This window comes from Eupeodes corollae, chromosome 2, assembly GCF_945859685.1.
Source record: "Eupeodes corollae chromosome 2, idEupCoro1.1, whole genome shotgun sequence".
NCBI classification, from domain to species: Eukaryota; Metazoa; Arthropoda; class Insecta; order Diptera; family Syrphidae; genus Eupeodes; species Eupeodes corollae.
Genome location: NC_079148.1, coordinates 80,503,035 through 80,520,501, shown reverse-complemented (window position 1 = coordinate 80,520,501; position 17,467 = coordinate 80,503,035). Strand labels below are relative to the sequence as shown.

The 17,467-nt window shown below is 34.5% G+C and overlaps 2 protein-coding genes across 2 annotated transcripts; one reads left to right on the top strand and one right to left on the bottom strand.

Moving 5' to 3' along the window:
• The first annotated feature begins 6,920 nt into the window (after positions 1-6,920).
• On the top strand, positions 6,921-7,726 carry LOC129946160 (60S ribosomal protein L35). Its single transcript, XM_056056239.1, has 3 exons — positions 6,921-7,059; positions 7,218-7,354; positions 7,416-7,726. The coding sequence occupies exons 1-3, from the start codon at positions 7,057-7,059 to the stop codon at positions 7,645-7,647; spliced, it is 372 nt and encodes a 123-aa protein (XP_055912214.1). The 5' UTR covers positions 6,921-7,056; the 3' UTR covers positions 7,648-7,726.
• Positions 7,727-10,332: 2,606 nt separating this feature from the next.
• On the bottom strand, positions 10,333-12,677 carry LOC129946159 (cystathionine gamma-lyase-like). Its single transcript, XM_056056237.1, has 5 exons — positions 12,376-12,677; positions 11,584-11,780; positions 11,154-11,515; positions 10,758-11,085; positions 10,333-10,695 (listed from the first exon to the last, which is right to left on the bottom strand). Exons 1-5 carry the CDS (start codon positions 12,517-12,519, stop codon positions 10,545-10,547), a joined length of 1,182 nt encoding a protein of 393 aa, XP_055912212.1. The 5' UTR covers positions 12,520-12,677; the 3' UTR covers positions 10,333-10,544.
• Positions 12,678-17,467: the final 4,790 nt, after the last annotated feature.

Sequence of the window (17,467 nt, the reverse complement as noted above, 5' to 3'; positions counted from 1 at the left end):
GTAAATGTTGGTATCATTGCAAACAAATTAAATAAAACCTGTATTGCCATATGAACATTTTAATTTGACTGAAATAAAATATTTTTTAAATAAAAAGCGAGAAGCTTTATATTTATTTATTTGGTATATAATCCATGAAATAATTAGATATTTTAACAAAACTAATTAATTGGTGAAATTCAAATAATTAAGTCCAAAAAATGTATATTTGACATAATTTATGGGTAATATTTTGCCCAAAAAAAAGGAACAAAAAAAAATCATTGAGCAAAATGTTCTATGGGCAACCCTGCTTTAAATGTCAAAAAACATAAATAAAATCGAGAAAGCTGCAGCAGAAAAAAATGTTGAAAATACTTTTACATGGGAATTTTTTTAAATCATTCTTTTAATTGAAAATGGTTGTGAGAAACACTTAGGTGACATAAATTAGAACTCAGAACCGTCTGAACCATCTCAATGAAGGGAGTAGTTTTGAAATGACAGTGGTTTGTATGTAACACTTCCAAGAATTTCGAGAGAAAATCATACAAAATTCTTAAAAGTGTTACATACAACTCACCGTCATTTCAAAACTACTCTCTTCTTTGGGATGGTTCAAACGGTTCGGAGTTTTAATTTATGTCTGCTAACTGATTCCGTAAACTCTATTAAATTCAAAAAATTATTTCAAAAAATTTCCATCAAAAAATTGTTTTAACTTTTTTTTTGAGAATCAAAAAATGTTGAAAATACTTTTACATGGGAATTTTTTTAAATCATTCTTTTAATTGAAAATGGTTGTGAGAAACACTTAGGTGACATAAATTAGAACTCAGAACCGTCTGAACCATCTCAATGAAGGGAGTAGTTTTGAAATGACAGTGGTTTGTATGTAACACTTCCAAGAATTTCGAGAGAAAATCATACAAAATTCTTAAAAGTGTTACATACAACTCACCGTCATTTCAAAACTACTCTCTTCTTTGGGATGGTTCAAACGGTTCGGAGTTTTAATTTATGTCTGCTAACTGATTCCGTAAACTCTATTAAATTCAAAAAATTATTTCAAAAAATTTCCATCAAAAAATTGTTTTAACTTTTTTTTTGAGAATCAAAAAATGTTGAAAATACTTTTACATGGGAATTTTTTGAAATCATTCTTTTAATTGAAAATGGTTGTAAGAAACACTTAGGTGACATAAATTAGAACTCAGAACCGTCTGAACCATCTCAATTAAGAGAATAGTTTTGAAATGACGGTGGGTTGTATGTAACACTTTTAAGAATTTTGTATGATTTTCTCTCGAAATTCTTGGAAGTGTTACATACAAACCACTGTCATTTCAAAACTACTCTCTTTATTGAGATGGTTTAGACGGTTCTGAGTTCTAATTTATGATAGATAGATAGATAGATAATTTGGATTTTATTGGATCAACATTTGAATTTAACAATAGATACGTTTTTACATTTACAAAAATCATTATGACATGGCATTTGCCGTCTGCCAGATTGACAACTATAATATATTAATTTAATTACAAAGCTATAACCGTTTTAAATAACATATGTGTTTAAAATAAGGAATTATATGGAAACCAATAAAATTTAAAAATTCAAATAAGATGCAGTTAAAGGTTTGTTTAATCAAAAATCTTCGTTAATTATTCTTGCTCTATATCTGAGCGCAATTACACAATATTCATAAAGTCTATTAACGTTCATATGATTCAATTCGTCCAGGACTTGCTCTTCAGATAAAACATCGCTCCCAAGAACGCTTCTTCTGATTTCTTTCAGAGGCATCTTCTAATTTATGTCACCTAAGTGTTTCTTACAACCATTTTTAATTTAAAGACTGATTTCAAAAAAAGTCAATTGGCCTATTGCGAAGGTTAATGTTATGAAAACAGATAAATAGAGGGATGTAATGTCGTACCAAATTTTTGCTTTCACTGCTTAAAGGCCAACATTTTAAAATAATATTGTTGAAATAAATAATTTAAATTCAATACTTTTTATTTATTAAATAAGAAATTGACAATTGAAATTGTTTTATTTTGGGGAGTAGTTTTCGTCCGTGGGTAGTGTAGCAGTTGACTCTGAAAATAGTAAAATACTTTTATAGTAGCAAGAACGACAGCAGTGGCTGTGAGTATTAAATGTTACACAATTTATCCGCATAGCCCTCTTTGCGCTAGTGTTTTGTCCTTTAAAAGTGGAACCATCGTGAAGTTGGCTACTAGCAGTCCATGTATAGTATGTCGATGTTTGAAACATATAGAACTGGGGTGAAATTGGCTAAGCTGATAGTTGAGTATCATTTTTTGACTATCAAATTCGATTGTTTATACTTTTCCGTCTGTGTAAGATGATTGTTTTGAAATCATATATTTTTCCCAAAGGTTAGTATCACCTCAAAAAAAATATATTCTTCAATCTGCAATTTTGTGTAAAATTCTTACTTTTTAAGTCATTACTTATTCTTAGCTTTCACAATTCCTCCCCTGACAAAATACGTATCAATTTTTACGTTGATTTTTCATTTAAATTATATCAAAAACATTGGGATTACAAAGCTTTCAAAGTTTTTATTAACTAATACTAAACGATAAATTCTGTAACTTTTCAAAATTAATAAAATCATATTTTATTCAATCTGTTCCTATTTAAAATAATGACAGCAAAAATTATTGAATTAATAATTGACATATTAGATATGGACAGCTAGTCGATTCATATTCCCGTTCAAATCCCCTTACCCCTTGAACAGAATGAGATGCAGCTGTAGATAAAAAAATCGCTGTAGTACAATGGTGTAGCGCAAATACATTGAACGTTCCCAAAAAAAAGTGAAAAGTCAAAGAATGAAATGGGTTTCCCCCATCTGTCATCTCAATTGTAGCTTGTAGCGCTGCCAAAAGTTAAAGTTGAGTCAACCTTCGCTGCAGCTACAGCTACAGCTACAGCTACAGCTACAGCTACAGCTACAGCTACAGCTACAGCTACAGCTACAGCTACAGCTACAGCTACAGCTACAGCTACAGCTACAGCTACAGCTACAGCTACAGCTACAGCTACAGCTACAGCTACAGCTACAGCTACAGCTACAGCTACAGCTACAGCTACAGCTACAGCTACAGCTACAGCTACAGCTACAGCTACAGCTACAGCTACAGCTACAGCTACAGCTACAGCTACAGCTACAGCTACAGCTACAGCTACAGCTACAGCTACAGCTACAGCTACAGCTACAGCTACAGCTACAGCTACAGCTACAGCTACAGCTACAGCTACAGCTACAGCTACAGCTACAGCTACAGCTACAGCTACAGCTACAGCTACAGCTACAGCTACAGCTACAGCTACAGCTACAGCTACAGCTACAGCTACAGCTACAGCTACAGCTACAGCTACAGCTACAGCTACAGCTACAGCTACAGCTACAGCTACAGCTACAGCTACAGCTACAGCTACAGCTACAGCTACAGCTACAGCTACAGCTACAGCTACAGCTACAGCTACAGCTACAGCTACAGCTACAGCTACAGCTACAGCTTCTCATTGTGTCGATGTATAGTATTTTCGTATCTTTTAACTTTGACAGTGCTACAGGCAACAGCTACACCTTCCCTATTGTGGTTTTGGTGGCAAAAACAAAAATAAATTTTGAAACGTCATCTCTTTGTTTACCTACTAGATATAGACTGCCAACTTTATGTTAATGTCATCTATTCCTCAACGCTACTAGTGTGGGGAATCAATGAGCCAAGTAGATCTGTCTGTTTACACAATCTTATTTCGCCATCTAAAAACTATGTGACAGCCTGCGCACAATGTGCTCGACTGGTTTTAGACGGGTACTAATAGGAAAGCAAGCCACACGGATATGTATATTCTCAAATGACTTTTGCGGAAGCTGTACAAATGAAGAAGAGGAGCTAACAGTTCTTCACCTCTTTTGTATTCATTTATAACGATGTAAACAATCTCAATCATATTGACGTACTTATTTTTTAACGTTTCTTAAGTGAATCAAACTGGTTTCATTAAGCTTGGTCACCTCGAGACTCATGTGGTTCCATTATTTTTATATTTTCTGGATCAATTACCAACTATTTATACGGAGTTATGATTTTCGGCCATGTTTTTCTGCTTAAAAGTTTTATTTATTTTATGAAAACTCTTTTATATGTTGATAACTATTATTATTAACCAGATATACATATATTTGTTTGTGCTCGAAATGAAAAATATAAATATATAATCGATCTGTAAAAATGGCTGTGGTTTGGTCGTGTCTGCCGAGCAAATTTGAAGCGTGTTAAATTGGAGCGGTCCTAGAGAATTAATTTTAAATTTAAGTATAAACAAACACACTAGAGGGGAAGCTAGATAGGTGGAATCACTTTTGAGGGTGATGTAATATCCATTAATGAAAGGGCTCTAGGTCGAACCAATTATATCTTGCCACTGGGTTATCAATTATCAAACTATCTGTTTTCCACTCTTTGTAAGTGACTACCACATTTTTGATAGTCAATTTGTCTAAGACCGTCTGTGTAAGCTGATTCAACTAAACTCAATTCAATTTGATTGAATAATTTCAGATTAGAACTGCCAATATCTAAACTAAAGTCAAACAAGGCTGCTGGAGCTGCTGGAGCTGCCGGCATCGCTGCCGAACTATGCAAAGCAGCAGGCGATGCCTTGGTAGGGAGCATGCACCAACTCATCTGCAAAATATGGTCGGAAGAAAGCTTGCCCGATGAGTGGAATCTTAGCATAGTATGCCCGATACATAAGAAAGGAGATCCTCTAAATTGCGCCAACTACAGAGGCATCAGTCTCCTTAACATTGCATATAAGATCCTCTCTGCCATATTATGTGAACGCCTGAAGCTGGTCAACAACCTAATTGGTCCTTATCAGTGTGGCTTCAGACCAGGAAAGTCCACTATCGACCAAATATTCCCACTACGGCAGATCTGGGAAAAAACCCAGGAACTTCAAATCGATACCCACTATCTCTTTATTAAAGGCGCGTATGACTGCATCTATGAGGAAGAGCTCTACAGAGCAATGTCTAGTTTTTGCATCCCTGTCAAACTTATCCGTTTGTGCAGAATGACGATGGAGAATTCACGCTGCTATATCAAGGTCGGAAAAGATCTTACCGATGCATTTGATGTCAAAAAAGGTTTTCGACAAGGTGTTTTTGAGCATTGCGACGGAAGCGAAGAAAATGGGTTTATTGGTCAATGAGGGGAAGACCAAGTATATGCTGTCATCAAAGAAGGACACTGAACAACGACGACTTGGACAACACGTCACTATGGCCGGCTATAACTTTGAGGTACTTAAGGACTTTGTCTACCTAGACACCGCTATTAATACAGACAACGACACCAGCGCTGAAATCAAACGAAGAATAACTCTTGAAAATCGCTACTCCTTTGGATTAAGAAGGTAATTGAGAAGTAAAGTCCTCTCTCGAGTATCTAAAATCACAATCTATAAGACACTCATCATCCCGGTTCTCATTTATGGCGCTGAGGCCTGGACCCTGCCATAGAAAGATGAGAGCGTCTTAGGATGCCTCGAGGGAAAAATTCTGCGGGTTATTTTCGGTCCCGTACGCATAGATGGAGAATGGAGGAGAAGATATAACGACGAACTGTACGGGTTGTACAGCGACACTGACCTAGTTAGCAGAATTAAAGTCCAATGGCTTAGATGGCTAGGTCATGTAGAGCGAATGGACATCAACGCTCCAGCCAGGAAGGTCTTCGAATCCAATCCCGAGAAAGACCGCGACTTAGGTGGCGCACCCAGGTGGGAGAGGACCTCAACCGCCCCAGACTGTAGCGCCACTTTAAGTAAGTAAGTAAGAAGAACTGCAACAATTCAATGTTCTATGGTAATATTTTAAAATGATTCCTATAAAATATAAAAATAAATGAATCAAATTGACTGTGTTTTACTAAAATTCTTAATTTTCTTGTGTTTTTTCAAATGTCATTAGCTTTCGAGGTTACAAGAATATTTTTTTTTATAATATTGGTAACTGAAAAAATGTTCTATTGTAAGCGTCTGATGGCTCTATTAAGTACCGATTTTTGTTTTGCAAAATGACAATCGAATTTTTGTTGTGTCTTACTTTGACTCAACGGGCTGACGAGCTAGCCAGGCAAGGATCGGCCCTTCATAGCTCACTTGCGGAAATGGTTAACATTCCTCTTGGTGCTATGAAGGGTAAAATCTTTTCTATCTACCAAACTGAATCAAACTGAAGGTGGAGCAGTTTACCCAACTGCATTATACCTAGGAAGATATGGCCCACCTATAATAAAACCCGTACAAACGATCTTCTATGCAGGCCAAGGCAAGACATAGCCAGGATTGTTGCGGTTTGTACCGGACATTGGCCAATAGGAGTTTATGCAGAGAAGTTGGGTATCTCCTACACCTTTTGATGTAGTTGTAGTGACCAAAGAGAAAGTGAAACGATAATCCATTTCCTCTGCAAGTGTCCTGCTTTCGCAAACACTAGAATGAAATACTTTGGAAAATCATTCTTTCACGAACTTGATGAGCTATCTGAGACAAAGATTAGAGACCTAATCTTTTTTCTCAATGCGACAAAATGGCTCTAACATAATCGCTATAAAGCTTCTCTATAAATCTTTCCCTTTCTATCACAGGTCAAACGAGTTTTTGGTATCAAAACGGTGCACTACAGCTATTTCAACCCATTATTTGTATATTGCTGTTGTTTATATTTATGAATGCTTAAAACAAAATGTGTAGTAATCAATAGAAAAGTACCTTCATCAATCATAAAATACTAAAGTCGCACTACAGCACTAAAATGTTCTTCATGTAGTAGCTAAACACCTAAGAATAATGTGTTCACGCCTTCAGTTCTTACGTGCCAAGCGGTTGATAGGTAGAAGCTAGTAGCTCGCTTTTGTCTTACAATTCCATGATTTGACGGCTCATGAAAACCATTTTGACATAGATGCTGCCAAGCACGCCTGTCAAACTCCTTTTTGACGATTGAATTTAGCCAAGATGGTAGGTTTTTAAATTAATGTGAAACTATTCCAATTTTTTTAAGGCCATCCGCTTATAAAATAACATGTTTCTTAAATATTTTTAACATAACATGCACCCTACATGTAGCTGATTATTTATTTTCATTAACAATTGCTTATGAAATGTGAATTTTCCAGGTGAAAGTCAAGTGCTCGGATTTGAGAACCAAAAGTAAGGGTGAGCTCACCAAACAGCTCGAAGAGCTGAAAAATGAACTCCTTGGACTACGTGTTGCCAAAGTAACTGGAGGAGCTCCATCAAAGCTCTCGAAAATGTAAGTTCAGCGGTTAAAATATTTAGTGGTCAGTGTAATTAAGTTAACTATTTATTTGCAGCCGAGTCGTTCGCAAGGCTATCGCTCGTGTTTACATTGTTATGCACCAAAAGCAAAAGGAAAACTTGCGCAAAGTATTTAAGAACAAGAAGTACAAGCCTTTGGATTTGAGGAAGAAACGTACTCGTGCTATGCGTAAAGCATTGTCACCCAGAGACGCCAACAGGAAAACTCTTAAGGAAATCCGTAAGAGGTCAATCTATCCAATGAGGAAATTCGCTGTTAAGGCATAGATAACGTTTGCTACCTTTTTGTAATAGAATTAACAAATTAAACACAAAAAATTGTGAAACAAAGTTCACAAAACAAAAATCCTGTTTAATTATAAAACTAGAAGTTTATACGAACTCGACAGATGGAAAAAATCTTTTGGATAATCTCCAATTTGCATACAAATTAAAATTGAAGCAGCTCATTCGAGTTTTGGTTTAGGTTGAAGTATTTTTTCTTATATAGGTCTAACAGCAGTGTTTGCGGAAGCTAAGAAAAGATCAGAAATAACTGAAGTAACTAAATTATCAAGAATAACAAAACGAAAGTAAAGTTTTCAGAGGTTCTGGTTCAATGGCGCAATGGCGAATCCACCTGATGAGATTTATTAATAAATTACGTCTCTTAGTACGGAACAGATGCTTGTAGAAATATTGGTTATAATTTATAAAACGTTTTAAAATTATTCGCTGTGATACAATTCGAAATTAACCAAATCCTTTTTTTGCCGTTTAGTTATTGGAAACTAGTGTTCGAAATAAAATAGTTATAGGTGCCTACAGCAGTGAAGATGAAAGCCAAAAATAAGGATTGTGCAAAATACGCAAATGCTCGAAATTATAGAATAATCATTATTTAAGATGTTTAGAGTTAAGAAAATTCGTTTATACAAAAGTACAACTTCGATGCCTATGTTGTGCCTTGTTTTCCAACTTCACATTTCATCGCGTAGAGCCTTCGTATACTGTGTTATTTTTAAGTTTTCGCCAAAAATATCAATTTTTCAATTCATATGGCAAGCCATTTCTTTAGAGTTCTTAATGCTTTTCTTTGGATACCTAATTTGTGAGAGCCGGAAAATAGAGTCTTACTTCAACTATTGTATTGTTCTTTATTCATAAGCTTATATTTACAATTTTAAGAAAACAGCTGGCACATAAGTATTAATCTGCGAGCGCAGAAGAGGATCTGCTTAGATATTTTGAATTAATTTTGTTACAATAATATTTTAACATTAAATTTTGAACAGCGGATGGGGTGAGCACTACCATGGGGAGACTTATTGTTGTTTATTCATAAGCTCAAAGTTAATTTCATGGTTATATTATACAATTTAAAGAATGGAACTAAAACATTCATATTAATCTGCGAGCACAGAAGGGGCTCTGGTTAGATATTTTGTTAATTTTTATATAAGAATATTTTGACTGGTTAACATTTAAAATTTAATTCTTCTCTGATAGCATCAGCCCTGTTGTGCCGCAGACCTGTGGTTATGTAGAAGGTGCCGAAGCTTTCGTTATTAAATATTCCAAGTGGGGTATCCGTTGTGTACAGCACATCTAGGATGGTATTGAGTTGCCTGTAATGAAATTAACAAGTGTTGGGATGGGTTTGTATTTTCCTTAACGTCTTAGTCCTAATTTGTGCGCTATAAACATTCACAAATTTGTTTATTATAATTGCTATTCACTCGAAGAATAGTCTATAACAACAGTAATTAAGTTTAAGTAAGTTAAAATTAACTTATATTTCAATAGAAAAAATATTACAAGTATGGTTTAGAATAATTGCTCGCGTACACCTAATCCGTCATCAGCCGAATTTTGCTCGGACGTTGTTGGTCGAACTCGGCTGATCGAGCCAAACATGTAGAAAGGATAGAGAGCGTGTACACCACTAAAAGCGGCATCGTCCTACGACGCCTGATAGTAACCGATCAACCGACATAATCCAAACATGTTTGGATTTTTCGTCAGTTGTCGGGTCAATTCATACCATTGCTTAACAGCTGTGGGCCGAAGTTTCTTCAGAGATGGAACTGACTCAGATATAAAGAATAAAAGGAGTATTTTAAGGGAACAGTTCTGAAAAGAGTACACGAAGTACAATGGAGCATGATGATCTGGTGCTGTGGCCGAAAACAAAAAGTCTTATTGGGCTTACTACAACTCACTTTTATTTTTAGCAAAACAAATTAAATAGGGAGCTAAGAGATCATAATAACCGCTACCGGTTTCAGGTATTTTAGAACCTCAGGTAGAGGTATCATAGCCTGCTTCTTCGCCGGGAACCTCAACAGAATCCGAGACCTGAAATACCCAAGTCACAACAACATAAAAAACTCTAAGAAAAATCGGTGCCTATAACTCATATTCAACGTTATAATTCTCAAAGATTTGGAAAGTTTATGAAAAGAAACAATTGTAACGTCGACCAAAAATATGTTGATATTGAAATATGTTAATGTAATTTCAAATCTTCAGTTGTTTTCTTTACATAAATATTTCATTAACCCATACACAGCGATGACATGTTATACGTTGACGCATTAAATGACAGAACAAATTTCGAAAATATACATTTCCTTAAATCTTCCATTAAAAAAAATATTATTTTTACATCCATGAATTCATAGGTACATATCAAATGACGCGTTTTGAGCCAACCATTAATTAATCGCAAATGAAAATAAATAAGCAAAAAATCAAGCTTGATTAACAAAAAATAAAAAGCTTATGTGTATTGTGTATCAAGAGATAACAGTTACTTTTATATTTTCTTACATTAAGAAACGTGAAGGTTATTTTACCATATCGAATGCTTCCATACGTGATAGAGGGGTCACTACTTATTATTATCACACTGAATAATCCAAAATTGGTCTGATGCCCCTTAAAAATGAAATGCACAAGTATGAAAATATGGTTATAAAAAAATTAAATTTATTTCTGTTATTATTATAATTCATAAAGATTTCTTGGGTAAAAGCATGTACAAGGTATGCACTTAAACAAAAAAAAAACAATACCTTTATCTTTTTACTTAACAGTTCAATAGGGTAAAGATTAATGCAAATAAATTTAGTTGAAATTAGAACTTATATTTGGCCAATTATGGAACTTTAAGAAATGGCTACTTATTTAGCTGAAGTAGCTTCTAAGGCTTGACGCAAGTCCTCAATTAAATCATCTGAGTCCTCTAAGCCAACCGATATTCTGACCAACGAGTCGGTTATTCCCAACATTATCCTTTGCTCAAGTGGAACAGAAGCATGTGTCATCACAGATCTAGAAATGATGGTAATTGAAAAAGTTATTAAAATTTTAGGTGTATATAATTATTAACTTACGGCAATTCTGCTAAGCTCTCGTAACCGCCAAGACTTTCGGCCAAAGTAAACATTTTCAAACTTTTTAAAAACTTCCTTGATTCTTCCAATTTCCCTTTAATATAAAACGAAAACACTCCACTATATCCATAGGTTTGTTTTAAAGCAAGTTCGTGTTGTGGATGAGAGGGAAGTGCAGGATGCAAAACCTTTTCCACAAGTGGATGTGATTCAAGGAATTTTGCAACTGCCAGTGCATTTTTTTGATGTTGCTCCATCCGGAGAGCCAGTGTTTTTAAACTACGATTTACTTGGTAACAGTCGAATGGTGCAGGGACTATTCCAGTAGCTATTTGTATAAAAAATCAAAACGACTATAAAAAAAAACTGCACTTTTTTGACCATTTATTAACCTACCATTTTGCAAGAAACGCAGGCGATTGTGCAAATCATCATCATTTAATGTTACCGCACCCATAACAACATCACCGTGACCATTCATATACTTAGTCAGAGAGTATACAACCATGTCAGCTCCTAGTTCGAGAGGCCTCTGAAAATACGAGGTCAAAAATGTGTTGTCGACAGCGACCATAATGTCCTTCTTTTTCTCATGAGCCAACTTTGAAACAGCTGCAATGTCAACTACTTTGATGAGGGGATTCGTTGGTGTTTCAATCCACAGCAGTTTGGTGTTGCTTTTGATAGCACTTGAGAGTGCGTTCAAGTCAGTTGGATCAACAAAGGTAGGTTCCAATCCTAATCTAGCTGCAACTTGTCTAATTTGTCCAATAATTTTTGTTTTAATTTGTTGCATATCATTTGAGTCCATGTATTTGATTCTTACCGGAATAGACGGTTGGTGCCCCCGTAGACATCGTCACTAACGACAATATGATCACCATTGGATAACATTGTCAAAATGGCTGTATTTGCCCCTAGTCCAGAAGAAAATGTAATTCCGTGCTTGGCATTGTCCAAAGATGCAAGACATGTTTCAAGAACATTTCTAGTTGGATTTCCACTACGAGAATATTCGAAACCCTATGACAATAGGATAAAAGTGTTATTAACATTTTTTCACTATAGTTGTTTCATCTTTCAGTAACAAGTGCTGAAATAAATCTATTCAAATAGAAAATAAAAGATCCATAGATTTTGATACAAGACTAAAATAAAATATATAGTGCTTTTGTAGGCACCCAGTCTCAGGGAAAAATTGTTTAGATAACAAAACAAAACTGATTAGTAAACTTTGACGCTTAGCGACTCGCACAAGCAAAAATCGTTTAACTTTAACGCAATGACGTGCTAATCAGTTTTCAAATTATATATCTTCAATTAAATGTTTTGATGTACGACAAAATGAATCAAAATAAATTTGAAAAGTACATATATCTGCTTTTTTGTATTTATGTCCATTAGGTACCGCAAGTTATTATTATTATTACATCATAATATTTTACTTTAAGTAAATAGATCTTATAGGTAATTATATTGGAAAATATCAACAGAAGACATAAAGGGAGGTTATCTTTTCAGGTACATAGGTATATAAATACATCAATTTTAAAAGGATAGCCTTTGAATATGTACACGTATTATATGCTTTTCTAAATATTATATTTTAAATAATTACCCTATGCTCAGCTGGACCATCTTGCTTGTATGTTGTACTTGTCACGATAGGTGGAATAACACACAAGCTGGTCCATTGTTCTGGGGCCTGTCCACTGTGAATAGCTTTTGTGGCGAAACCTTTGGGTTGGGATTTGAAAGCCATTTCGATCAATTAAATGTTCCTGGAGTATTAATACCTGTTGTATCTACACGACACTGCCGATCGACGGATATTGAAACAGAAATTTCAATTAGGTTTAGGTAGAGTGATGTACGTATACCCGGTTGAATTCTCCGTTCTCCGCCAATTAAAATTATGATGTTGTCGATGACAGCACTGTTCAAAATGACATTTAGATTTATCAATTTACTAGACAAGTTCCACGAACAAAATCATAGGAATCGGTTTGTTTGACTATTTGTTCCCGCCAATTAATGAACATAAAAAGAAATTAAGTATGAAACAGTGAAATTTAAATCAAAGCCTTAGTGAAAAGGTAAGTACAAAAGAAGCTCTATTTTAAGATCCTTAACTGGTAACCATGCTTCTTCGATAGTTACGTCGACCCCAGTGCTGATATGATCGTTCGGTCGTTCTAGCTTCAATAGAAAGATTATCTCTTTGCCAATTTAAGGCCTAAAGACTTCTTAATAACTGGTAGTACGGCTTTCTCAGCGGTAGGTTAACATGGTTTCTCTCACCGAGCAGTAAAAAAAACTGTACATCATTTTGGAGAAATAAAGATTTTTGTGTTTGATGTTTTTAAAGCATTTGATAGAGTTTGGCATCATGCTCTTTTATCAAAATTGTGTGAATTTGTTTTGGATTAATCCTTCCTTGGATTAGGAAATGGTCTTCGGACCGTTCCGGGTTATCAAAAGTCGAGTGCGTGAAAATTCGATGCTGCCTAGAGTAATTTCGGGTAATGTGGACTCCCCTTATTGTTTTCAGCAATATCTTCGAAAATAAAGCATTTATTAAAATGGTAAAACTTTTAAATCATTCTTTGGAATGTTAGCAACAAGTTTCACTAAAATGTTTGCTATATTTTTCTCAAGTAGTTTATATATTTGCCAACGGTTCCGAATGTTGAAAAACCACCCCTTTGAAAAAGTGTCGGGTAACGTGGACCCATCGGAGTGGGTAATGTGGAGTAGTACTCCACTTAATTTTACTTCATCATTTGATATAAAAGATAATTTAAACAAACAAAAACATAATTATCTCTAAATAACAAAATAAATAAAAGGTATATTTTATAAGGAATAAAAGTTTCAGATTTGAGGAACTTCATTCTTGTTTATTATCTACAAAAACAATTCGTCACATGAGCTGCATATGAAAATAGCACTCCCTTTCGGGATATATTTTTTGTGAGACCAAATTATATCACATTGGAGACGTTGAGTCCATTTTTCCCGAGTAAAGTCATCACCATATAACACGTCACAGAAATTACATTTTGTATCTTTTGAGTTCGGAAATTCCCCCCTATCATCTTCAGAAGCAGCAAATAACATCTTATACGGGGCAAGGCTATCATCTGATGACGAAGATTGCCGACGTTTTGAGGTGGATAGTTTGCTAAGCTGACTCTTTGTTGAAGACGTCTTCGGCTGCTTTTTCTTCCCTATTTTTGCTGCATCCATACATTTTGGTTGGTTTCTGGTTTTTATTTTAACAGTCTTGCGGGTTTTATTAAAACTTTCTTCTAATTGTTTTTTGTAAGGTGATATTGTCAAAACTGCGGCTTCAATTTTTCTGTTACTGTTTCTGGGCGCAACCCTTTTTAATTTCGGAGGTGGAGAAATATCCCACGGAGTAAAATGTACTTCAGTATGGTTCAAAATCGAAGTGGACTCGGTTTGACTATCAATTTCTCCCACAATATTCTGCATTTCATTAGCTTCAAGAGCCAAGTTCGATTTGTTAAAATTTGTAGTTTCAGCTTCTGGTAACGGTTCAGGTTCAGGCACAGGCTCAGCTTCACATGCTAAAAAATCAGCTTTGGAAAAAATATGCCTATTGAATAGAAAAATTCCGCTGCATCTAAATCCACTGACTGCTACTTGTCCTGTTTTTACCTTAAGATATGCGTTTTTAAACAACTGGGCTGTATCACCCAAGGTGACTTTTCGTCCTGCTTATCTCATAAAACGTCTTATTTTTTCATTGTAGTACTTTTTGAGAGGACCCATAAATGTCCTATCCAACGGCTCCATCTTATGGGCGCAGTGTGGTGGTAAGGAAACAATTATCACGAAGTTTTTTCTAACCAAGTCAATAACTTCTAAGTTCCTAGTGTGGGTATAGTGACTTTCTAAGATTAATAGAACTGGTTGTTGTTTAGAGAGTTTGGAAAACTCTAAAAGATGGCGGAACCACTCTGTAAAAATTGGCAATTCGATCCACCCAGAAATATGGAAAGTCGGCTTGGAATCCGCAGGAGCGTTGTTCTAAAACATCGGGCTGCTTCTTTTCCGATGAAATATGAAATAAGGTGGAATGAAACTACCACTAGCGCTCATGCAATTTAAAAATGTTACTAATGAACCACGCTCCGCAGAGGTCAAAGCTCTAATTTGACGTTTTCCTTTTTTGGCTAAAACCTGTGGCTGCCTGTTTTGCACAATTGTTGATCCAGTCTCATCCACATTCCAGATTCTGAACGGCGTGAAGTTATATTTTTCGTATAATTCTTCCAAAATGTCAAAAAAAATATGGAGCTTCGACCTCACGTTTCGTTTGACAATCGTAAGAAAAGAACGTAATGTGACTCCAAATGGAAGCTACAGTTCAATTATCTGAACATTTGCTTTGCCTGACAGCTCATCAGCTATAAAAAAATGTCAACAAACAAAAAATTTGCTCTTTGGAGGGATGAAATAATATAAATGTCATTCAAAGCAACTTCGAAGCAGGTCCACCGTAACGCACACGAAGCCGAAGCTGAAGCGTGTTTATCTGCTATTACACGATGAATCTAGATGCATGCGACTAAACTTAGTCACTGTTGTGTAATTATCAAATTACTTTTAGGAAATAGTTATCGTTTTTAAATTTGAGAAATAAAGAATTATTATAACATTCAGAAAAGATAGTTTTTGGAACGTGTAATCTTACCTAAATTGGAACTTTTTTTTTAATTTAAATTTAAAAAACAACAATTTTGTACATTTTCGCTAGTACATATATTTTGAGTTTCTTTACATAATATAACAAATGATTTGTTCAGACAATTATAGAGTTTTATTGAATTGAACATTTTTGAATATAGTGAAGTTAAAAACTAAAAATTTCTTGCCACTTTCAATCACAAAGTCTTCTAGCCAAAGTTTCTTTTGCATTTAAATAAGCTGGATTTAAGAAAAAATAATTTATCCCGGGTATACCTTAATCCATATTCTATTATTACTATCGAGATAAGACTACGTAAATACTTAAACAAGAAAAAAATAATTTAATTAATATATTTTTTTTTGGAAATTTTCTTAATAACTGGAAGACATAAAATCATCTAGTTTTCAGTTTTTGATCAAAAAGAATATAAGCCATGCATTCTAAAAACAATAGTAAATTATCTTAAGCTTTTAAAAATCACACTTCAAAACTTTTTTACCCTTTTTTCCCAAATTTTGAGTTTGAAACAATTTTTTTTTCAAGAACTATGCAAATCAACACACGTCTGTTTCGTTAGTAATTCGAAAATGCGAACCAAAATATAATAACAAGCAATATTATGTTACAGGTAGAAACATGTTGTTTTCCTTATAAGTGATTAATGTATAAGAAACCTTAAGTTTTTTGTTTAACCATATTTGATGACAGTTTACAGCAAAAATGTTTTTCGATGTTAGTTAGTTGGTATCTGAGATGATCTGATAAATAAATATTTATTAAAAATATAATATCAGACTATTTTAATTTGCTTAGTTTTGACTTGATTTAAAAACAAGCTAATAGACAAAAGTGTTGGCTTTAAAAAAATGTATAAAACTTAGTTGAAAAAAGGTATTACCATTATTTTTTTCCATTAAGGGGACATATTTTTCAAAATGCCCCTACCTCCTGAACGGGGGAAAATAGACCCTCTCCTATAGTAAAAATGCTTGTTTTTAACTGTTCTATACAAATCCGTCATCAAACTTTGTCGCCTGAGTTATCGTACTTTTCCCAAAAAATACAATAGCTAATGTCGCCGTAGCCACAAGGTGCTTCCCATTGAAGAAATATATTTTCTCTATCGTGCCTCCCCTAAAGAATTTCTCATCACTATACTTTATTTTCGTGGTGAATTGACTTTAGAGGGTGGTGAATTGATGTTAGACCTAAGGGCAGAGAGAAAAAACTAATCGAGAGAGCCAAATTTCCTCGTCTCCGTCCCTTTGGAACCTCTTACTCGCATTTTTTATAGCGTGTTGAATTCGTATCGGTGTATACATGTTTTCACCTCGAAGAGCAGAGAGAATCGAGACATTTGATATTTCTTTCTCTCTCTGGTTTTCACAAATTATTTCGTTTGTCAATGAATTACGGTAAACGTTAAAACGATAGATTGTGGTGAATTTGTTTTTCTTTTCTCTTTCTTTGAGTTACAGATAGATGGCATTAACAAACAAAACCAGAAAAGATGTGTTCAGAAAGAGTGTATAACAAGGTTAAGGTTTTTTAGACTTGACCATTGAATAATTACAAATAGAAGTGGACACCGAACATTGCTCAAACGACCATGCGACTTATGAGCACCCAGTGAGTACTATTAGTAGCTTGAATATCATTTTCATGATATTGGTTTTTGTATATGCTAATTTAAATGCTAGAAAGGTTTTTGTATACAAAGTCAAAAGGGATTAAAAAAGTCCTTTTGGGATCTTTTTTGAAAAGGACACTAATATCAATGTGTACACGTTGAAAAAAAAAACAGTAAGAATAGGTATACCTACATCTTTGGAAGAAAAATGAATTATCAATCTAAACATATTATTGATATTATGTATGTATGTATATGTATTTCATTTGTGTTTATCATATATGTAGATGACTTTTTGTTGTAAGTTTTTGTATTTTATTGAGTGCGGTTTTGTCTACGGGTCGATTGAAATTTGTAGTT